Here is a 22,177-nt window from a genome sequence, read left to right as displayed (position 1 = left end):
CTGGTGAAAAGACTGTAGAAGGAATTGGGACTGTTTAAACCATCAAAGTTCTAAAGTTTCTGTCTCTGTTGTCATGTGAACAAAAGAATGGTGGGCAGTAAGAAATGAAAAGGTTTTTTTCTGGAAGTTTATTCTGATGTTCTTATTATTGTAGTTTGTCAATAAACTTTCTTTATTCCTTTTAAGTTTTATGCCTGTTTTGCTCTTGTTTTAATCCATATCTCACAGCAAGAAATAAGTAATTTTTTTCCCCTTTTATTAATTACTGGTTTAAAAACCACGACACCTCCTCAGGAACTTTGCAGTGTCCCATGGGACAATCCTTGTTTCCCACTGAGAAAGGTGGGATGAGTGTCCAGGGTCAAATACCTGGGAGAGTCTGGAAAGGAACCCCAGGTGGGTGAGAGGGGCGAGCTCGCCCCACCCAGCTTCCCACTGGGAGACCCGCGGACAGCACCCTCCTCCCAATGTTAAAGCCATTGCTGGGGGAGGTCCTCTCTCTTTTTCCATCCCTGTCCCGATGGAGGCTCCCAGGGGAAGATGCTTTGTGTTGTTCCAGAGCACCAGGAGGTGGTCTGGGTGAGAGGGTGTTTGGGGGATCTGGCTGCCCTCCCTGGGGAAAGGGACAGGGCGGTGACCCCTGGGTGGGTCCCCTTGCCCTGGGCATAGCGGGAAGGACCATGGGGATCCCCAAATCCCTGTCCCAGCCCTGCTTGTGCCAGTCTTTGTCACCAGTGGCTGCACGTGGCTCTCAGTGCCGGCCGCTGTCCTGGGAAGCCGAGTGGCTGGTGGGGAGCTGGGGTCTGGCTGTGGGGTGACCAGTCCTGGAAGGGATGGACAGCCCCTGGAGCACCCCTTTCTGAGCTGCAGGACCACCCTGGAGGTTAGGAATGGGGACACCGTGTGTCCCTGAAGGAGATAGTGTAGGGTGGGAGTGAGGCGACCCCATCAGCCCCGTGGGTTTTCTGTCCCCTGCTCTGAGCTGGGTGACACTGCCAGCCCTAATTCCTCTCCTTCCCACAGCTCCTCCTGGGCAGCATCCAGCACGGGAATGTCCTCCACTTGGCCAGAGGGCTTGTGGAATGTTACTGCTCCAGGGAAATGGGGAGTCCCTCCCAGAGCCCCAGATTCCTCTCAGGATCCTGAGTCTCCCGTGCCCTGCGAACTCCATGATGGGATCTCTCCATATGGGGGGATGTGGTGTTGTCCGGATCAGGATGGGGAACAGGGGTGTCCTCCATGAACTTGGGGTGCAGAGTGGTATCATGTGCCCCCCCTCATTCCCAGGGTGTTCGTTACTCCCTGATTTCAGGTTTAATCCTCTGCCTGGAGCTCTCGGCTCCTTCTCTTCGGGGCTGGACACCTTAAAAATGGGGAATGAAAGGGGGGGGAAGTTTGGGGGATCAGTGTGGGGGATCCCCTCTACTCCTCCCCTCCTGCAACACGGACCAGAGCCAGGATATTCAGGCCCACCCCTCCCTGGGGAAGAAGATCCAGGGGAAATCTGGATCAGGGCAGTGCCCAGCTCCGTGTCCTGGGTGCCGCCCCCCCGCGCCCGTGCCCCCGCTCTGCGGGGAGGAGCCGCAGGAGCCTAATGGCCCTTGATGGACTTTTCTTCCAGGAATCTGCTGCGGCGTGGTTTGGTGGTTTTTGGTTTGGTTTTTTTTTTTTTCCCTTTATTTTATTTTTGTTGTTGTTGGTGTTGTTTTTTTAAAATTTATTTATTTTTTTCTTTCTTTCTTTCTGCGCTCCTGTAAACACGGCGTGGAGCTGGAAGGAGCGGGCATGAGGGGGGGACACGCAGTCTGGGGAGGGGGACTTTCGGGGCAGGGCTAGCACCCCGATCTCCTTAACTCCCTTGCATGTGGGTTTGGGATGAGCAGCTCTTCCCGGCGGGAACCCGGTGTCCTGGAGCCCTGCCCGGAATGGGGGGACATCACCGGGAATTTCCCCACACCCCGCGCAGCCCCCCAGAGCCCACGGAGCATCTTCCCAGCTCCACGCAGCCCCACTTCCCGCCCCTCCCCGGGCTCTGGGGGGCTGTCCCCTCCATCCTCCCGTGTCCCCCCGTGTCCCCCCGTGTCCCCCGTGGGCTGGGCGGTGCCCGGGGGGGAATGCCGCAGCCGCTGACGTCACGGCGCTCAGCCAATGGGCGCGGGCTGTGGCGGGGTGGGGCGGGGGCGGCCCCGGTGGGGACCGGGGCTGCTCCGGGGGGTCCCGGTGCCCCCCGCTCTCCTCATGCAGGGCATGGGGAGCCTCCGGCTGGGCAGCCGCGCCGTCATGTACACGGCGGAGACCCTCCCCAAGGGCAAGAACCGCGTCATGGGGGTGAGTTTAGGGGGGGGGCGGGCGGAGGGAGTTCGGGAGGAGAAACCCTTGGAAAATCTCTCCTCAGCTCATTCCCGGGGGATTCCTGCTGATCCCTCAGGGCATGCTGTGGCTCTGGAGAGACGCTGGGATTAAGGCATCCCCCCTGCCCAGGGCTGCTCTGTGGGCGGGGAGGGTTGAGTTGACCCCATTCCCACCCATCCCGCTCTTCCAGACCATCCAGATTATGACGGGATTCCTGCACATCGGCTTCGGGATCGTCCTGACCACGCTCACCAATGTCTACACCTCCGTCTTCGTCATTGGAGAGATCCCCTTCCTGGGCGGTGTGTCGGTGCGTGCCAGGGGGCTGGGAAGGGATGCCCACCGGGAAAAGATGCCCACCAGGGAGGGATACCCACCAGGAAAGAGTGGCTAGGGGGGTGGGATTCCCACCAGGAAGGGAAGCTCATAGGGAAGGGAATCCTGCTGGGGGGCATGCCAGCAGGTGGGACACACATTGGAAGGGATGCCCACCGGGAATGATGCACCTGCAGCTCCCAAGGCCTCGGCAGCTGGAAAACAAGGGCGGGGGGGTCACCGTGTCCCCTGTGCCCCGTTAGTGCCACCTCTGGGCAGGTTTGGGGTGCTTGGGGTGCCCTCAGTGCCAGCTGAACCCCGTCTTTCCTGCTGCAGTTCATCATCTCCGGGTGCCTCTCCATCGGCGCCGAGAAGAGCCCCACGGAATGCGCGGTGAGTTTTCCTGGGAGCACACTGGGAGTGAGCCCGTGGGGTGGGTGGGGTGTCCCTCTGGGATTTTTGGGGGGGGGGGGGGGTCTGCCACCCCCTCCCAAAGCCCCCTGGGTGCCCGCAGGTGAAGGGCAGCCAGACCATGAACGTCATCAGTGCCATCTTCGCGCTCCTGGGAATCGTGGCCTTCATCGTGGACCTCAACCTCAACGGGCTCTACCGCTCCAACTTCAACTACTACAGCTATCTTGTCCTGGTAAAATCCCCCATGGCGGAATTCTGGCCTTTGGGAACCGCCCCAGGGCATTTTCTCCAGCCCTCAAGGGGTGTTGTGCCCTTTCCCAAATCCCCGTTGGGGTGGCGGTTTCTCCTCTGCCGGCACGACCTATTTTAGGCTGGTACCTCGGGAGATGAGTCACCCCCTGGAAGCATCCATGAGCCATAAAAACGGCGGGATGGAGGGCTTGGAGCGAGACCTTGGAGCTGGGGATGCAGACGGAGAGGAAGGGGGAGCTACAGAATGCTGCCCTGTGTGGGGTTTGTCCTCCTGGGTGCTGCGGGGAGGGTACTGATAGGGTTTTCCCCATCCTGGAGCTCGCAGGGAATGGGATTTCCATCGTGCTGCTCATCTTCACCATCCTGGAATTCTGCATCGCCGTGGCCACCGCCAATTTCTGGTGCCGGGCCACCCGCCTCAGCTCCAATGAGGTAGGAAGAGGGGGTGGTGGGGATGGACCCAAAAACTGCCTCCCATGATCCCAGTGTCTCCCATAATCCCCGTTTTTCCCAGGCAATGCTGATTGTCCCCAGTGCCACCCGTGTGGATCTGGCCGTGCCACCAGCAGAGCTGCCTCAGCCTCCCAGCTACACTGAGGTGATCCAAGGAATAGCCTGGATAGGAGCAGCATCACCATTGGGATGGCTCCTGGGATGACAGTCCCCATCCTGCTGCCATCTGTGTCCCCTCCCTGGGAAAACATCCTACCCCAATCCCCAGGGAGCATCCTGGAGCATCCATCCCTCTGCTCTGGGAATGGGGAGGAGATCCCAAACCCCTGTGGGTGCTGGCGGGGGGGGGTGTCCCCCAGTTCCTGCCCCTTTTCCAAAACACCTCCCAATCTCTTTGCAGCTGACTGCTCCCGAAGTCTGACACCGAGGATGTTGGAATGGGATCCTGCCTCCATTGCTCCTAAATCCCAGGGCTACGGCATCCTCCTCCCACTGTGCTGCCGGCTGGGATGTGCTGGTCCCCCCCCAAAAAGCCAGGGACACCCCCAAATTCCCTGCCCCTGTGCCCCTGGGCCTGGTCTGAGGGGCTCCACTTGCTGGCTGCTGTGGGAAGGGGCTTCTCCAGGGGGGAATCTTGGGCAATTCCTGCCTGTAAATTCCTGGTGGGGATGCTGGGGTTCACTCAAGTTGGGGTTCAGGAATTCCTGGTGGTCTGGTGGTTTGGAGTGAGCCTGATGTGTGCCAGGAGCCGGGTGGGTCACCGGAGCATCTACCTCGGCTCGTCCCCTGTTGGCTTCATTTTATCTTGGGAATAAATGCTCTCTCCAGGCTTGTGTCTCCTGAATTTGGGAATTTTCAACATGGGAGCTACACTTCCTCCTCACAGAGCTGCTGTCCCTCAGAAAAGAGGCTCATCCTGCCTGATTGAGAGATACCCACTCTCTCCTGAGGGAATTCTGCCCCTGCTGAACTCCTGAAAACTGCTTGCTTATGCTGAGGAGAATTCTGCTCCCCTAAACCCCTGGCTCTTGCTCCCAAGGGAGTTTTGCTCCTCTAAACTCCTGGTGCCTGCTCTCCCGAGGGAATTCTGCCCCTCTAAACCTCTCTCCTGAGGGAATTCCATCCTCCTAAACCCCAGTACCTGATTCTGAGGGAATTCTGTCCCCATAAACCCCTCAGTACCTGCTCACCTGAGGGAATTCCGCCCCTCTAATCCCCTCTCCTGCTGGAATTCCACCCTCTAAACCAGGGTACCTGATCTCCTGAGGGAATTCTGCTCCCCAAACCCCCCAACCCCCCACATTCCAGCACGGTTCCGCTATATTTAGCTCGGCTGGAGCAGCCGGGCAGCCGGCGGCGATGCCGGTGACGCCAGCACATCCCGGTTCTTCCGCCACCGGAGAAGCCGCCCCGGGGCTGGAGCTGCTCCGTGGGGTGACGTGGGGACACCGGTGCCATGTGCTCCCTGTTCCCACAATCCTGGGTGGTGAGAATGGAGCTGAGGGGTGCTCCCAAACCTTATCCATGCAGCAATTCCTAAAAAAAAATTATTTTCAGGGAAGCAAAAGGGCTCTGGGATAATTTTGAACAGGACCAGGTTTGTCAGCTCCTGACAAGCTCATTTATGGGTCCACCCTTAATTACCCTGCATCTGTGGGAATACTGGTGGATTTAACGAGGGGGTGACGAGCATCCAGTAGCATCAAGTTATTTAAGGAGCATCCCAAGCTCATGGAAATAGAAAGGTGGGATGGAGGTGAGGAAAGAGATCCCAGCGCCGATTTTCCAGGGGGTGGGAACATCCTGGTGAGTTCCCAGTGCTGTGTGGGAGGATTTCTGGGGTCAGTATCCATCCCAAATTTCCCCTCCAGTGCCAGAGTGGGACCAGTGACCTCCTTGAACATTCCATTAGGTTTTGGGGTGACTTAAGTGTTTTCCTTCTCCTTTCTACACTCCTGACAATGCTCTGGCTGCTCAGCCAAAGCCTCATGGATTATTCACTCCCTGTCAGTTATTTCTGTTCCTGGCTCTGAAAAAATAATGAGCCTGATCAGTAGGAAAAGCCCCAGGGATTTTGGGAGCAGGATGAACAGGCTGTCTCTGCTCATCCCGTGGCCACAACCCATTACGGCTCCAGCTCCTCACCTGCGGCTCTGGAGCATCCCAGCCTCTCCCAGCCCCATGGGGACCACCACAAAGCCATCCCACCTCCCATCCAAGCTCTGTGTTTTCCCAGTGTGGTGGTTTCCTGGGAAGGAGGCTTCCTCCTCTTCCACCGGCATCAGGGTCTGTTTTCCCAGAGTATCCCAGTGTTTAGAGGTGTCTTTCCCTGAAAATACTGGAATAAGTGTTGAAGGCTCTATGGAAATGTCGGGGGTTTCAATACATCTTTTTTTTTAAGTTGGGAATTTGCAGCCCTGGGCGGGGGAGTGGGGACATCTAGGAATTGGGAATGGCAGGTGACAGGGACCACAGAGTTTTGTGTCCCTGCTGGTGATGACCCCTGACGAAAACCAAAACCCTTGGAGGAGGAGCAGGAAGGGGAAACTGTGGAATGAACTGGGGTGTCCCAATGGCTCTTCCCCTTGGGAAGAGATGGATCTTGGAGACTCTTCCAGCACTTGAAGGTGCCCCAAGAGAGCTGGAGAGGCACTTTAGAAAAGAGCCTAGAGTTCCAGGACATGGGGGAATGGCTTCCCACTGCCAGGGGGTGGGTTTAGACGGGATATTGGGAAGAAATTCTTCCCTGTGAGGGTGGTGAGGTGCTGGAATAGATTTCCCAGGGGAGCTGTGGCTGCCCCATCCCTGGAAGTGTTTAAGGTCTCAGTCCAGGATTGCCAGTGGAAGTCAATGCCAGTAAAGCCTTGGAGAAATACTGGAACTTTTCTGCAGCCTCAGTTTTCCTGGGAATGAGCAGATCAAAGGTTGGAATGTCACGTGCAGGGGTTGATGGACACATTTGGGACAGGGTTTGGGAGCGATGTCACCGTGTCCCAAATGCCAGGTATGGATCACTCCAGCAGGCAGCACTGCCCCCTCAACCTCCTGCCTGCTCCCAGCTCCAGATTCCTTAATCCAGGATGGACACTGGGATCTTTAAAGCAAAAAAATCTGAAACCTCTCCCAGAAAACATGACTTTCCTTCTGGAATCAGTATGGAAAGAGCCCTGTGGGAATCAGAAACACCTGGAAGCAAAGCAAAATGTTGACTTTTGGTATTTTTATGGGGATATAAAGTTTGTCCCAGGAAGCAGCAAGTTTCTGTGGAGAGCTTTTCTCCATTGTAATCTATTTTCTTTGGAAAAAAACTCATGGATTTTGGGGCTGGAAAAAGAATTTCAGTTCCACCAGGCTCATAAATTTTGTCCTGTGTTGGTGGGAGGGAATGTAGGAGGGTCTTACTGATCCCTCCAGAGCATCCAGCCAGGCTTTCCCCATCCAAAACTTGTCCTAGAAAATAGGAAAATGAACATTAAAATCCAAGGAATGTGTTGTATATATCTACAAAGCCAAAAGTTCCTGCAAAGAAAAGGTTGGAAAGTTCCACCGCCCGGCCTTGCTGCTTCCCTGCATCTGCTTCAAAGCTTCACCTCCTCTGGAATCCGCTTCCAAAACAAATCCCAACATCCTACCTTGGGCTCCTGCCATCCCCAGCTGGACCTGGGTTAATTGAGGAAGGGGGAAAGCGCTTTTTCTATGGGTAACTCGCTCAGGAAGTGGGGTTTTGGGGGCTGAGGGCAGTCACGGCTCTTTCTGGCTGCAAGGCTGGAACTTCAGGAATGCTGTAGGAATCTGGAAGGGCGGATTTGGGAGGAAATCCACCGTGTAGGGTGGTTTTGGCTGGGAATGTGAGCCGTGGATAATGGGGGAGGATACCCCGGCTGCCTAAAGGCTGAAGAGGGGATCCCAGAATTTCCACGGGGGCTCAAGTGTTCCTTCCCGGGGCTGGAATGAGATCCCTGGGATTGTTAGGATTGGAGTGTTGAGAGGAATAAGGCACCAGCAGGAATTAAAGGCTCTGAGGCATCAGGAATGTGATGAAGAGGCTGAATCTCATCCATGTCCATGTTTTTCCTGGAAAGCTGTGCTGCCAGATGCAGCCCTTTACAAGGCCAAGTGTACGCTTCCATCAGGGATGCAGGATGGAGGAAGGTCATGGGTGGGATGGAGGAATGCCATTGGAGCCAGGATGGAGACGTGAGTTGCTGCTCTTTGCTTTCCAGGTCTGTTCTTCCAGCTCTTTTTTGGGATATGTTTTAGGCTGGTTTGGAGGGAGTGTCCCATTCCCTGGTGTGTGGGAGCTTTGGGAGGGTGCGGAATCCTGGAATGGTTTGGGGTGGAAGGAACCTTAAGGATCATCCAGTTCCACCCCACTGCCATGGGCAGGGACACCTCCCACTAGCCCAGGTTGTTCCAAGCCGGTTCCAGGGCTGGAAGCCTCCCGAGCTCTGGAAGAAGCTTCGTCTGCTTCCAAACGCGGCCTCTCAGCTCCCTCTAGAGCCAGAGGGAAGGAAAAAACTTCCAAAAGTTGCTCCACCCGCTCCCGAAATCGTCAGCTGGAGGGTCCTGTTCTTTCCCAGGCAGAGATGCCCAAATTCTGGACCTAAAAATTCCCGTTCTGCCAAGAAATTCCTACCCTGCACACATCAGACATCCAGGAATCCCGGGGGGGTCCTCCAGGTCCCCTGGGGTATCCCAATGGTCCTGGAGAAAAGGACATGGCTGTTTTTCTGGGAGGAGGGAGGGATGGAGGCAGGAAGGGGCCTCTGAATCCCTCGGGATTCCCTTGCCATGTGTGGTGCCTCCATTCCCAGCCTGAGCTCCCATTTCCCATCACAAATAACAGCATCTCCTTTCCCTCTGGCTCCTGATGGAGATTGTCAGGGAACCCAGAATCCCTCCTGTGTGTCCTCACTGGGGACAAATCCACTGGGATAGAGGAGGGAGAATTCCCAAAAATGGCAATGAAGGAGCTTCCTTTATAACAGGGTTTATAAAGTTTCCTCAATCCGAGTTTTTCCTAGGAAGTGGGCAGGGTTAGGTTATGAACACCTCGTTAGGTACCAAGCTAATTGCAGGAGTGATTCCCAAGCAAAGCATCCACAATTTGGGATGAAAGGACTTGCTTGATGCTGGTAAAGGGGGTCTTGGAGCATCCTGAGGGAAAAGCATCCAACCCTTCCCAAGGCTGCAGAGCCCAGGGAAAGGCTCCCTGTTGCTCCCTCCCTCTTCCCATGCAGGATTTTGGGAGCCTCCACTGGCAAAGCTGCCTCGTTGAGCAAGAGGGGCCTGACGAGAATTCCATGAGCGAGCTTCCCGCAGGGAGCAAAGGGCAGCGGGAGCGTGTCCCTGCCTAGCCGGCACCTCCTGGGGATTTCGGACAGCAAAGGAACCACGGCGAGGAGGAAGAGGAAGAGGAGGAAGGCACCTGGGAATTCCTTCATCTTCCCAGGCTCATTCCCAGGCCATGGCGGCCACCACGGTGACCGATGCCGGCAGTGTGAGGATCATCACGGAGGTGATCCCAGCCACGGATCCGCGGGCGGCCCAGCTGGCCTCAGGCTCCCAGGCACCTGCACAGACGTCATTCCAAACGCAAGGCTTCCGGAAGGCTCATCCCAAGGTGTTGGGGGTGAGACATGGCCTTCCAGGGGCCCAGCAGGGATTGGGGATCTGCAGGAATTGTCCTGCTGGAGGTTCTCCCTGTCTGGGTGGAGGGGACACTGGGACAGGTGCCTCTCCCAGACCCTTCCCAGGACTGGGATGTGGGATTGGGGTGGGATGCGTCTCACAGCAATGGGATCGGGATCCCTCTCCCTCATCCCTCCCTAGACAATCCACATCTTCAGTGGAATTGTCCACATCTGCTTCGGGGTCATCCTGACAGTGTCGGAGCACAAGAACCCTTCCCTCCCTGTGGCCAGCGGGATCCTCTTCTGGCTGGGGATCCTGGTAAGTCGGGATGAGGACATGGGAATCTCAGGGAATCCTGGGGGACTGGGGACAATATCCCAGGGTCACCAGGTCTCCACTGACACCCCACGCCCCCACACGCACATTCTGGGGTGTTTGTCTATCCCTGAACCCCAATTCCCAGCTGGAGGGACGCCAGGATGGGGTGGCAGGGAGGAGGGGTGCCTTCCTGCTGACATCAATTCCCGCTGTTCCAAGTAGCTCCTGGTCTCGGGCTCGTTGCTGGTGGAAAGTGAAAGGAGAGACAGCCCTGTGCTGGTAAGATCCAGGCTGGGAGGGACAACGTGTCCTCCCATTCCTTACGTCCCTTCCAGCAGCTGCCACCGCTCCACAGCCTGGATTCATCCCATGGGATCCACAGGCCAGTCTCCCCCTCGGGAAGTGCCGAGCTCTCCCACATGGAGCACAGGATGGGGGTCGGGGTCACTGTGGGATAAGGGGGATAAAAGGTCCAGGAGACCCTCACGGCCTTTGGAATCACTGTGGGATGAGTGGGACAAAACTGGGCAGCTTCTCCAGGAGATCTTTGATCCCAGTTGAACAGCCCATGTGGGAAGCAGCCCTTCCCGGGGTCCATGTCACCGGGTGCTTCCCGCAGGTCAAGACCTGCTGTGTGGTCAATGTGGGCGTTGTCCTGGGCACGCTGGTGGCCACCGGGATCCATGGCACAGCCATCATTCAGAACATGCCCGGCTGCGGGAAACCCGGGCCCTTCCAGACCCGCCCGGAATGGTGCCTCAGCATGAACGGCAAGGTACGGACACCCGGGATTGCACCGGGGAATCCGGAGCCTCCCGAGTGGGGTGCTCAAGGATCCAGGTCCCGTTCGGGCGGTGGATCCAGGGATATTCCCGTTCTCCTCCTCCTTGCAGATCCTGAGCAACGGGCTGGATTGCACCATGGTGCTCCTCGGCCTCCTGGAATTCTGTGTGGCCGTGGCGGTCCTGGCGTTTGGATACGACACAGTCCGGCAGAACACATACAGCCAGCTGGTGAGGGAGGCGGGAATCCCTGGGAATCCCTGGGAATCCCTGGAATGCTGATCCACTCCTTCCCTCCTCCGAAGGGCCGCCCCGGTACGGGCGTTCCTGTGTGCCTCCCAGAGATTTCCCTCGATTTCCCTGTTTCTCCTTTCCCAGGCGCTGTAGCCACGGCCAAGCCCCGCACGTGGTGCCGCATCCCGGAGGGGGGTCCCCGGTACCGGATTACCCTGGGATGCCCTCAGCGTGTTCGGCCCCCAATAAAGGCCTCTCCCCAGCCCGCGCGTGTCTCTGGGGGTTACTCGGGGTGCGGGGGGGGCTCGGCCCGGGTGTGTTTGGAGGAGTTCGGGTGTCCCGGTACCGGCGGCCACGGTGGTAGGCGGTGCTGCCCGGTACAAAGATGGCGGCCGTACCCGACACAAAGATGGCGGCCACAGCCGCGCGCAGAGGATGTTGCCCAATACAAAAATGGCGGCCAGGGAAGCTCCCTGGCTTCGCGCTTCCGCGGGGAGCGTGACTCTGACGTCATCTCTGTGCGACGCCGCGGGGCCGCGTGGATCATGGAGGGGCAGAACGGGGGGACCCCGGGATCGGGACCGGGAGCGACCCCCGAGAGGCCCAGCGGGGCCGCCTCGGCTCCGGCCGCGGCTCGGCGGCGGCGGAAAGGCGGCAAGAAGCGGCAGGAGGTGGTGGTAGCCATCCCACGGGGCAAGCCCAAGTCGGGACGAGTGTGGAAGGATCCCGGGAAGAAGAGGTGGGAAGGGAGGGGTGATTGGGGTGGGGGGGCAGTTCCTGGGGGAACCCTTGGCTCCAGAAGGGCTTTTTGGGGGATCGTGAGGTCTGGGGGAATTTTGAGGGTGGCAGGATTGTTTGGGGGTTTCTGGGGGGGCTTGTGCGGGGGTTCCGGGGTATCCATAGGCTTTAGGAAGCATCCAGAGGTGACAGGGATTACTTGGAGGGGATGCCGAGGAGCTGAGGATGCCGTGGGGTGCTCCGAGGAGTCTCATGGAATTCTGGAAAGGAGCTGGAGTGGCCCTGGCTGCATCCCGGGATTTTTGAGGAGCCAACACCTCCCTTGTGCCCACCCAGGTTCTCCCACATGATCCAAGACAAGGCGCTTCGCACATCCTGGGCACGGAAAATGAAGGAGAGGCAGGAGAGGAAGCTGGTCCGGGATCTGGCACGGCAGCTGGAGGAAGCAAAGCAGAGGGAGAAAGAGGTAATGGGAGCGGGAGAATTCCAGTCTTTCCCAAGTGCTATCCCATGTCTCTGTCCTCTTCCCGGGCATCAGAGCTGTGGCAGAGCCCAGGAAAAGGGCAGCTGGGATGGAGAATTCCCTGTCCTGGTGCCAAATCCAGTCACTGACGGTCACATGCTCCAAGTCACTGACTCGGAATAAACTCCCTGGGTCAATTCCAGCCTCACCCGGGGTGGAAAATCTGCTGGAATGGCAGATTTCACACTTGGGTGGGCATTGGTGCTGGTCTGGGTTTAATCCTGGAGGAAGGGATCTGCAGGGAATATTCTGGTGCTGCTCCCACAGGAAAAGAAGCGGCGGCGGGAGGAAAACCTGAAGCGGCGCCTGGAAAACGAGCGGAAAGCCGAGATTGTCCAAGTGGTGAGTCCCCTCTTCCAGCTGGGAACAGCACTGGGAACACCCCACAGCCTCCAGCCCCCCATGGATCAGCATCTAATTCAGCATCTGATCCAGTTCCTCTCCCTGTCTCCATCCTTGGAGGATACTGGGAGGACTGGGAGATTCCCAGCAAAGCCAGGCATGCTGGAAGTGTGTTCCAAGCTTGGGAACCCCAGAACTGAGGGATAATGGGGTGGGTAGAGCAAGGAGAATGCAGCCCTGATGGGGATCCATGTGGGAAAATCATGGCTTTTCCATTGGGAAGAGATCTGGGAGGCTCAGGGTGGGTGAGGATGGGGTTAGTTTTGGGATAAATTCCTGCCTAGATCCTGAATCCTTGGTGGTGAGAGGCTGGGAGCCACCCATGCCCATCCTGCCTCGTTCTGAAACTCTGTTCCAGTCCTGGAAATGCTCCTGGAATTGCTCTTGCAGCTTCCTGCACTAGTGGAAGTTGTCCCTGCCCATGGCCAGGGGTGGAACTGTATCGTCCTTAAGGTCGCTTCCAACCTAAACCATTCCAGGATCCTGTGATTCCATGAAATCCCCTCTCTTTTCCCATTTCCCAGATCCGGAACCCCCTGAAGCTCAAGAGGGCCAAGAAGAAGCAGCTGAGGAGGGTGGAAAAGCGGGATACGCTGGCTCTGCTCCAGAAGACGCCTGTGAGGCGCAGCACCGCCACAGAATGAGGCGGGAATCGGGAGACTGCCGCGCCCTGGCCATGCAGCCGGGATTCCTATGGATCCTGCTCCTTTCCGGGGGTTTTTCCTCAGCTTGCCAGGCAGGAATCGCTGCCAGGACCCTCAGTGTTGGACAAACAACAGGACAGAGCTGAGGGGGTGGATTCCACAGGAAACAGCTGCTGGATCCCTCAATCCCTGTGTAATCAGGACGTGGCTGGTGCCAGAGGCTGGAACAGAACTTTGCTTTCCCAAATTTACCTTTTCTTTATAAAAATGAATAGGAACTGAGACAGATTCACCTCTGGTGGCTCTGGGGACTGGTGGCTCCAGCTGGGGCCTTCCCTAAGGCATTCCTAGGGTTGGAGTGTGCCATGGCCCCTCTTTCCTTGCAGTTCCCCTTTCTCCAAAGAGGGAATTCTGTTGGGAATGAGCCCTGGAACTTGTCAGCAAGGAAGGGGACACGGTGTCACACACCCTCCTGTGGAGCGCAACACTGGGAAGTTGGTGGGGGCTGGAAATTGGAAATCCACGTGGATTTCTTAATGTTTCTGGTTTTTCTTGGTGTGTGAACACCCCTTTCTGCATTCCTGGGGAAGGATGTGGCTGTGAGCTGGGATGGGGGGGACAGAGGGGTGCACTGGGTGGAAAATGGCACTGCAGGAATCGGTGTGAAGCCCTGGGATGGAAATGTGGAGCCCTGGAGCTTCATCCTGGGGTGACAATTTGGGGGGCCCCTCAGAATTGGGATGGGGTGTCCCACCCATGTCCAGAATGGGGGCGTGCCACAGGGGAAAGTGGGGACTGGCAGGAATTCCAGGTGCAGCCGGTGCCAGCCAGGCACGGGGTCATGGGGCCGGAGGGCTCTGCCCTCGCCATTCCCGGGTTAATGATTTCCAAGGAATCCTCGAGCCTCTCCCTCTGCAGAGCCCACGGCCCAGGCTTTACCCGGCGGGGTAAGAGAAGGAGAAGCTCGGGCCCTCGGAGGCCGATTTCCTGGTGGGACGGATGTGGGAGAGCGGCGTGTCTCCTCCCAGGGCTGGACTGGGGCCAGCATCCCTGTTCCCGGCCTGCCGAGCCGCACCGAGAGGGAGCGGGGAGCACCCGGGACTGGGGGGCTCGGAGCCCCGGGATCCCCACCCTGCTCCGGCTCCGGGGTGGGGAGGAGGATGAGGAGAGGGGACGGGGGGTGCTGGGAATGCCGGGGCTGGGAGATAGAGAGCAAAAGGGTGTCCCGGCTGCCGGGTGAGTTTTGGAGCGGGGATTTGGGGTCAGAGGGTGGGGAAAAGGGAAGGAGGAAAGGAGGGGATGGGAACAGGGAAGCAGAGGACAGGGATCACGGAACGGAGGGGACCAGGAAGGGAGTGAATAAAGACGGGGGAAGGAGGGGACAAGGACCGGGGAAGGCGGGGACAAGGACCAGGAAAGAAGGGACAGGGACCACGAGGGGATGGGGACGTGGGAAGGAGGGATAGGGACAGGGAAGAAGGGATGCCAGCAGAACTATCTGGACCACAAACCCTATCTTGGGGGTCCCCCGTGAGGATCCCTGGGGACAGGCCCCTGCCGCCAGCCGCCTCCTGGGCGTGGCAATCCCTGTGGGACACTCGGTAATTCCCGTTCCCAGGTGCGCCATGGTGGAGGTGACAGTGACACCGCAGTCCTCGCTGGCCGACCGGCCGGTGCAGATCCGGGTGCGGGGACTGTCCCCATCCCAACTTGTCACCCTCCGGGCATGGCTGAAGGACGAGCAGGGCGAGCGCTTCCAATCCCGTGCCTTTTTCCGCGCTGACGGAGCGGGAGAGGTGGATCCCGGGCTCCATGCCGCCCTGGGGGGCAGCTACTCTGGGGTCTGGCCCATGGGGCTCTTCTGGTTCCTGCAGCCCGACACCCTTTTCCGACGGCTGGTCAAGCGGGATGTGGCCGGCAGCCCCTTCCGGGTCCGGCTGGAAGTGTTGGATGGGCTCTGCTTGGACACGGATCCCCGGGAGCAGCCGCTGGGATGCTGCGAGGCCGAGCGGTGGTACGTGGGCCCCGGAGTGCAGCGGGTGCCCATCCGTGAGGGAAGGGTCCGTGGCGCCCTATTCCTGCCTCCTGGTGAGCACTGGGGAGCGGGGAATTCCGGGATATCAAACCTTGGGGCTTGCAGGATGCTTGTTCCTGGGAGCCCTGGGATACCCAGATAGTATTCCCTTGGGATACTGAACCTTGGGATCCTGGGATGTCAAGCATCGGGACCCCTGGGAAACAACACTGGGACTCCTGGGATGCTAAACCACAGAATTCCTGGGTTTTTGTCCAGTCCTGGGACCCCTGGGATTCCCAAAACTGGGGTCTCTGGAAGCCCAGCCTTGGGATCCTTGAGATACCAAACCTCAGGATCTTGGGATGCCCAGCCTCAGGACCCCATGGATACTGGACCTTGTGCCCTATCCCTGACATTCTTTCTGTCTTCCCACAGGTCCGGGCCCCTTCCCTGGGGTCATCGACATGTTTGGGGGTGCAGGGGGGCTGATCGAGTTTCGGGCAGGGCTCTTGGCCAGCCAGGGCTTTGCCGTGCTGGCCCTCGCCTTCTTCGCCTATGATGACCTGCCCCGAGTCCTGGCCCAGCTGGACCTGGAATATTTCGAGGAAGCGGCAGAGCTGCTCCTCCGGCATCCCAAGGTGAATCCTGGAGCGTGAAGGAAGGCACCTGTGAGCCAGGATGTGCTGGGGATTGGGGACAGCCTGGTGAGCCAGACATCCAGGTGGCCTGGAATTGTGCTGGGGACATCCTCATCCTGGTGAGCCAGACATCCAGGTGGCCTGGGATTGTCCTGGGGACATCCTCATCCTGGTGAGCAGGACATCCAGGTGACCAGGGGTAATGTCCCAGGGTTGTGCCCAGCACCAGGAAAGTCCCAGGTACTGGGGATGTCTCAGTGAGTAGGATGTCCTGGCAGCTGGGGATATCCCATGAGGACATCCTTGTCCTGACACCCAGGGATGTCCCAGTAAATCTGTTATCCCTGTGTATTATCCCAGCTGGCTCCATTTCCTCTTGCTTCAGGTCCGAGGCCCCGGCCTGGGCGTGGTGGGCGTCTCCAAAGGTGCGGAGGCGGCCTTGGCCATGGCCACCTTCCTGCCACAGGTGGTGGCCACGGTGTGGATCAACGGTACAACCTTCCTTTATGGAAACCCGCTGGTCTATAAGGAGCTCCGCATCCCTCCCATTCCCTACCACACTGAGTGCATCCTGTTCACCGAGGTGGGAGCCATAGACAACTCGGCCATCTTCGCTGATCCCCGGGATCCCGCCTACTGCGCCTCGGCCATCCCGGTGGAGAAGATCCGGGGAAAGGTGCTCTTTGTGGTGGGAGAGGCCGACCGGAGCTTCAACAGCAAGCTCTTTGCTGAGCTGGCCCTGGCGCGGATGCCGCCGGAGAGCGGCCGGATCCTGTCCTATCCCGGCGCCGGGCACCTGATCGAGCCTCCCGGATCCCCGCTGTGCAGCAACTCCAGCATCCGCGGTACTCCTAGGCCGGTGGCATGGGGAGGAGAGCCCCAGCCCCATGCCCGAGCCCAGGAACATTCCTGGCAGGAGATCCTGCGATTCTTGGAGCTCCATCTGGGGTCAGTTGCCACTACGAAGCTGTGAGGGGTGAGGAAAAGGGGTTGGGGTCACCGGGATTGTCACTGCAGGGAATAAAGTGTCACTGGTGGCTCCTGCCTGTGCTCCTGGGGGATGATGTGTGGGAAAAAGACTGGACACAGATGTAGGAGATACATCAGATATATATTGGGATATACATCAGATATAGGATATATATTGGACATGTGGGATATATATATTGGGTATATATCAGATATATATATTGGATATATATTGGACATATAGGATATATATTGGATACATATGGAACATATATAGGACACAGGACAGACAGCTCAGGCATGTATTACACAAAACATACATAGGACACGTATGGGGCACATATAGAACACATATTGGCCATGTATCAGCCCAGCTGTACCTCTGGACATACTGCTCGCTCTGCAGCTGCCCTCACTTCCCGAGGAGGTTTGAGGGAATCACATCCAGCCCCCAGCTCCTCATGCCCTCCTGCTGGCATCCCTGTGCTCCTGGGAGCTGGCATGACCCCATTCCCACGTCCAGGGCATGGGACAGGGAGTGGCTGTGACCAGCACTCCAGGCAGGGTGGGGAGGGGTGATGAGGTTTAATCGGCAGTGAAGATAAATCCCAGAAGGGAAGCCCGGGGAAAGGGAGGCAGAGGGAATGCACATGGAGGACTTTGGATTCCCTGTTGCACTGCTAGCAGGGTGCAGCAGGGATTCGGGGTAACTGGCCGATTCCCAGTCCCTCAGACACCGCTGGGGCTGTGCCACGGTGTCCCCTGGTCCCATGGCTATTCCAGGAGTGGCGTGTCCAGATGTCACTGCTGTCCCCAGCAGCTCTGGGGAAGTGGGCACACACCTTTCTTCTCCTTTCCCCCTGCATAACTTGATCCAGCTGGGCATCCCGCCCGGCATCAGTTCCATTCCCTGTTCACTGGGACAGTCTCCAAGTGTGGGATAAGCTTGGTTTGTCCCTGGTCACCGTGACACAGCCACAGGAGGTGACCACAGGGCTGGGGCACTGAGGTCACTGGTGGCAAAGGAGCGAGGAGCCCTGGGCAGAGCTCATCCCACGGGATCAGCTGATCCTGATCCCCCCCCCGCATGCCAGCTATCTGGATATAAATCCACGCTGCAGAGCCCCGCGCTCTGTCTGTGTCACTGCCATGGGACGGAGCTGCTACTTCCTCCTGCTCCTCTTCCTCCTGTTCCCGTGGCCCAGAGCCACCCTGGCACTCCTGAAGTACCGCCACGACTGCGGAGAGTTGGGAATGCAGCTCCTGGTCTTCCCGCCCCATGGCCGCACCGTCCGCTTCAAGGTTCTGGGTGAGTGGGGAACTCCCTGGATCCCTTTGGGGTGCTGGATTTCTCTGGGATTCTCCCCAAACCTGGAGTGTTCCCTGGTAGTGGTATCCCAATGGGATGAGCCCAATGGCTGGGATCAGCTGTTGCCGATGCCTGGGAGGTTTCCATGCACCTGGATGTGTCACTTCCCTGTGTCCATGGTGTCCCCTCAGATGAGTTTGGCTCCCGCTTTGACGTGGCCAACTGCTCCATCTGCCTCCACTGGCTGAACTCCAGGGAGGACGGTTCTGTCATCTTCTCCTCTGGCTACAAGGGCTGCCACGTCCTGTTCAAGGTGACGCTCCTGTCCCCTCCACGGTCCCCTCCAGCAGGATGGGAGTGACTGTCCCTCGTGTCTCCCTGCAGGAAAACCGCTACGTCCTGCGGGTGCAGCTGGAGGAGCTGCTGTCCAGCGGGATCCCAGTCACCTCCTACGAGGTCAACATGACCTGCCCCAAGCCAGGTGACTCTGAGATGCTCCCGGATGGAAAATGGGAGCAGGGCCAGGACAGCAGAGTTGTGATCTCCCACACTGGCCTGCACCAGATCTCTGAGTCCTCCCTTACCCTTTCGGGATCCCAGCTCACATCCCGAGATCGCTTGGAGCAGGTTCACACCATGGGACAGTACCCGCCCAGCTCAGTGCTTCCTGGCATCCAGCACCATTCCAATCCGGCTCACTCGGGGCTTCTGTCACAGCCTGATGGGGTTCATTCTGTCACCCAAATCCAGGGAAACTTCATCCATCCGGGAGCGCAACCCCCCCAGCCTGGGGAACAAAGCCAGCCAGGGATTCTTCGCCCAGTGCTTGTATCCCAAAACCATCCCAGTGTGGTGCATCCTGGGAGTCAGAGCCAGCCAGGGCACCTGCGCCCAAGCTTTGTATCCCAAAACCAGCCTGGGATGGTGTATCCTGGGACTCAAAACCAACCAGGGACTCGTCCAGGGTCTGTATCCCAAAACCATCCTGGGGGTCAAGATCAACTGGGGACTCGCCCAGGGTTTGTATCCCACAACCAACCTGGGGGTCAAAACCAACCAGGGACTCGTCCAGGGTTTGTATCACAAATCCATCCTGGGGGTCAAAACCAACCAGGGACTCGTCCAGGGTTTGTATCCCACAAACATCCTGGGGGTCAAAACCAACCAGGGACTCGTCCAGGGTTTGTATCCCACAACCATCCTGGGGGTCAAAACCAACCAGGGACTCGTCCAGGGTTTGTATCCCACAACCAACCTGGGGGTCAAAACCAACCAGGGACTCGTCCAGGGTCTGTATCCCAAATCCATCCTGGGGGTCAAAACCAACCAGGGACTCGTCCAGGGTTTGTATCCCAAATCCATCCTGGGGGTCAAAACCAACCAGGGACTCGTCCAGGGTTTGTATCCCAAATCCATCCTGGGGGTCAAAACCAACCAGGGACTCGTCCAGGGTTTGTATCCCAAATCCATCCTGGGGGTCAAAACCAACCAGGGACTCGCCCAGGGTTTGTATCCCACAACCAACCTGGCTTGACCTCCACTGGTGCCCAGACTCCAGCAGGATTCCTGCGCCCGGGAGCTCAGCCTGCAAACCAGCCAGGAATATCTCGTCCCAGTTATCACTCCAACTCCCAAACTGGGTCCCAAGGCCACAATGGGCTGCTCCATCCTGGCCATCCCAGTCCAGCTTTTGTGCACCCAGGACTCTCATCCTGGCCAGGTTTCATCAGCCCTGGACTCCAGGCTCAGCCCCAGCCAGGCCTGGGACGCCCAGGGCTGCAGCCCCAGCCTGGATTGCTGCATCCTGGGATTCACTCCCAGCCCAGCCTACTGCAGCCCACAGCGCTCTTCTACCCTTCGGCAGGGGCAGGTAAGGCAGGAAGATGGGATGGAGGGATGCTGGGACAAAGAGAAACAGCCTCAAGGTGCTTTTCCAACCCATGGTGGGACATGCTGTGTCTCCTCTCTGCTTCCCCCCAGGAATGCAGCTGACACGGGAGCAGTGCCAGGTGCCATTGGGCCGGATGCCGTGCGTGGCTCCACAGGGACGGGATGGATGTCTGCAGGCAGGATGCTGCTACGACGACATGGACCGTACCACACCCTGCTATTATGGGAATACCGGTAGGACACCCAGAGGCACATCCCAAAATCCCATCACGGCACCAGGAGAGGGTGCTCAGGGTGATGGAGCCTCTCTGTGGTATCACAGTCACCGTGCAGTGCCTGCTGGAGGGACACTTTGTCCTGGTGGTCCCACGGGGAATGGTGTCCTCGCCGTACAACCTGGACAGCGTGCAGCTGGCCAGCAGCCAGGCGGGATGTGAGCCCCTCCATGTGTCTGAGGCCTTCGTCGTGTTCCGCTTCCCTGTCACCCACTGCGGCACCACCGTCCAGGTAGGGCGGGAAAACCCCGGAGAACCCCAGGTGGGCATGGTAGGGTCACTTCAGGACAGAAGTGCCTCCAGGATGCTCCCTCCAAAACTTCAGGATAAAGAACTCACCCACACACTGCCTCCTGCCTCAAATCCTGATCCCTGTATTCCCCAGGATGTTTCCCATTCCAGTGTTCCCTACATAGGTGGTCGAGGACAGGTTGATCTATGAGAACCAGCTGATCTCCACCATCGAGGTCCAGGGATCCCCCCGTGGCTCCATCACACGGGACAGCGTCTACATGTAAGGGAAGAGGGTGGAAAAATCCAGGCAGAGCGCCTGGATTCCCCCTTGGATCAACCCAACCCTCACTCCTGCCATGTCTGTGGTGGTGTCCCCATAACTTGGGCTGAGGGGGCTGATGGAGGATTTGGGAATCTCCCACCTTTCTCTCTCTCATTTCCTCAGTCTCAAGGCCCAGTGCATCTACAACTCCAGCGACCTCCTTCCCTTGGGAGTGGAGGTGGCTGTGCCCCCCACAGCCGCCCCCCTGGCCATGCCGGGCCCTCTGGGGCTCCAGCTGCGGATTGCCACCGGTGAGTGCTCCCCATCCCACTCCCCATCCCACTCCCCATCCCACTCAACCCCTCCCAACATTCCCACAGATGAATCCTACAGCTCCTACCACCCTGTGGGTGATTTCCCGCTGGTGAGGGTGCTCCGGGACCCCATTTACGTGGAAGTCCGGCTCCTCCAGAAGACAGATCCCAATTTGGTGCTGGTGCTGCACCACTGCTGGGCCTCCCCTGGCTCCCACGCCACATCCCAGCCCCAGTGGCCCATCCTGGTGGAGGGGTGAGTGAAAAAGGATGGGAAGAGGGGAGTGAGGGGAGGTCACTCTGCTGACACAGCATCCTTGTTTCCCACACAGGTGTCCCTTCCAAGGGGACAACTACAGGACACGGCTGATTCCAATGGGTCCAGCCACTCCGGAGCTGCCCTTCCCGAGCCACTACCAGCGCTTTGTCATCTCCACCTTCGCCTTTGTGGAGACCCCCGGAATGGCCGTGCTGGAGGGGGAGGTGAGGAGGATCCCCCTGAATCCCTGTGTTGGGAATGTCCCAGTGTTGGGAATCTCTCAACCCAACACCCCCAAATGTACCCCAGCACTGACCCTGCTTCTGGCTGCCCACGGTCTCTTCCTGTTGGGAAGCTCACTCTGCTTTTGGGAGGCTCCTCAAGGCTTGGGGACCCTTTCTGGGGATCCCCAGGTGATGCTGGCATTCCTGTGGCCCGCAGGTGTACATCTCCTGCAGTGCTTCCGTGTGCCACCTGGCCCAGCCTGAGCCCTGCCGGCCCTCCTGCCAGCTGGGAGTGCCCTCACGTGAGTCTGGGAGCCTCCAGGGCTTTGGGAAGACCTCTACATGTCCCCCTCTTCCCAAGCCAACCTGCTGTTCCCTACAGGAGTGCGAAGGTCTCTGGGAGACAGGACAACAGGTGACAGCACGGGGACAGTCACATCCCAGGGATGCATTGTCTTTCCTGAGGTTCCCAAGAGAGGGGGAACTCAACACAGAGGCTGAGGGGTGAGTGCCTTCTGCTCCCTAAAAGCCCCTTCATCTCAAACACCCCTTCATCCCTCTAAGTTATTTCCTCCCCCTCTTCCTCCTCACAGCTCCAGACTCTACCTGGATGCCGTTGGATGTCTCTGGGAAAACTGGAAAAATAAAACTTGTGCAGAGCACAGCTCTAAGGGTGGCTTGTCCTTGGGAGGGGAGGAAAGAGGGTCCCTCATCCCCATTTCCAA

General features: G+C 58.3%; 4 protein-coding genes across 10 annotated transcripts; all 4 read left to right on the top strand.

Annotated features, from left to right (window-relative positions):
• The first annotated feature begins 2,153 nt into the window (after positions 1-2,153).
• On the top strand, positions 2,154-4,612 carry LOC131583044 (membrane-spanning 4-domains subfamily A member 12-like). 2 transcript variants are annotated; one of them, XR_009278434.1, is made up of 7 exons: positions 2,154-2,328; positions 2,543-2,662; positions 3,004-3,060; positions 3,182-3,313; positions 3,659-3,765; positions 3,848-3,931; positions 4,187-4,612. XR_009278434.1 is itself a non-coding variant. In XM_058846809.1 (7 exons), exons 1-7 carry the CDS (start codon positions 2,239-2,241, stop codon positions 4,205-4,207), a joined length of 618 nt encoding a protein of 205 aa, XP_058702792.1. In that variant the 5' UTR covers positions 2,157-2,238; the 3' UTR covers positions 4,208-4,612. The 2 variants fall into 2 exon arrangements, 1 of the variants encoding a protein (XP_058702792.1); XM_058846809.1 differs by having other exon boundaries at positions 2,157-2,328; positions 3,652-3,765.
• Positions 4,613-9,071: 4,459 nt separating this feature from the next.
• LOC131577294 (membrane-spanning 4-domains subfamily A member 15-like) lies at positions 9,072-11,018 on the top strand. 4 transcript variants are annotated; one of them, XM_058834999.1, is made up of 6 exons: positions 9,072-9,409; positions 9,619-9,738; positions 9,961-10,017; positions 10,358-10,513; positions 10,632-10,751; positions 10,899-11,018. In XM_058834999.1, exons 1-6 carry the CDS (start codon positions 9,254-9,256, stop codon positions 10,905-10,907), a joined length of 618 nt encoding a protein of 205 aa, XP_058690982.1. In that variant the 5' UTR covers positions 9,072-9,253; the 3' UTR covers positions 10,908-11,018. The 4 variants fall into 4 exon arrangements, with proteins under 4 accessions (XP_058690982.1, XP_058691000.1, XP_058690990.1 ...); XM_058834988.1 differs by having other exon boundaries at positions 9,074-9,418; XM_058835017.1 differs by lacking the exon at positions 9,961-10,017.
• Positions 11,019-13,870: 2,852 nt separating this feature from the next.
• Positions 13,871-16,840, top strand: LOC131577278 (acyl-coenzyme A amino acid N-acyltransferase 2-like). Of its 3 annotated transcripts, none has more exons than XM_058834948.1 (4): positions 13,871-14,008; positions 14,680-15,149; positions 15,514-15,716; positions 16,102-16,840. In XM_058834948.1, the coding sequence occupies exons 2-4, from the start codon at positions 14,687-14,689 to the stop codon at positions 16,687-16,689; spliced, it is 1,254 nt and encodes a 417-aa protein (XP_058690931.1). In that variant the 5' UTR covers positions 13,871-14,008; positions 14,680-14,686; the 3' UTR covers positions 16,690-16,840. The 3 variants fall into 3 exon arrangements, with proteins under 3 accessions (XP_058690931.1, XP_058690938.1, XP_058690947.1); XM_058834955.1 differs by lacking the exon at positions 13,871-14,008 and adding an exon at positions 14,032-14,209; XM_058834964.1 differs by lacking the exon at positions 13,871-14,008 and adding an exon at positions 14,154-14,297.
• Positions 16,841-17,280: 440 nt separating this feature from the next.
• Positions 17,281-22,116, top strand: ZP1 (zona pellucida glycoprotein 1). The gene is made up of 12 exons (XM_058834935.1): positions 17,281-17,994; positions 18,186-18,307; positions 18,379-19,864; positions 19,975-20,118; positions 20,207-20,391; positions 20,576-20,673; positions 20,839-20,966; positions 21,036-21,225; positions 21,302-21,452; positions 21,670-21,754; positions 21,835-21,956; positions 22,046-22,116. The coding sequence occupies exons 1-11, from the start codon at positions 17,835-17,837 to the stop codon at positions 21,951-21,953; spliced, it is 2,868 nt and encodes a 955-aa protein (XP_058690918.1). The 5' UTR covers positions 17,281-17,834; the 3' UTR covers positions 21,954-21,956; positions 22,046-22,116.
• The last annotated feature ends 61 nt before the right edge of the window (positions 22,117-22,177 follow it).

The sequence above is a fragment of the Poecile atricapillus genome, chromosome 1 (assembly GCF_030490865.1).
Source record: "Poecile atricapillus isolate bPoeAtr1 chromosome 1, bPoeAtr1.hap1, whole genome shotgun sequence".
NCBI lineage: Eukaryota > Metazoa > Chordata > Aves > Passeriformes > Paridae > Poecile > Poecile atricapillus.
Note: the sequence above shows the minus strand (reverse complement) of the source record. Positions and strands in the feature narration are given on the sequence as shown.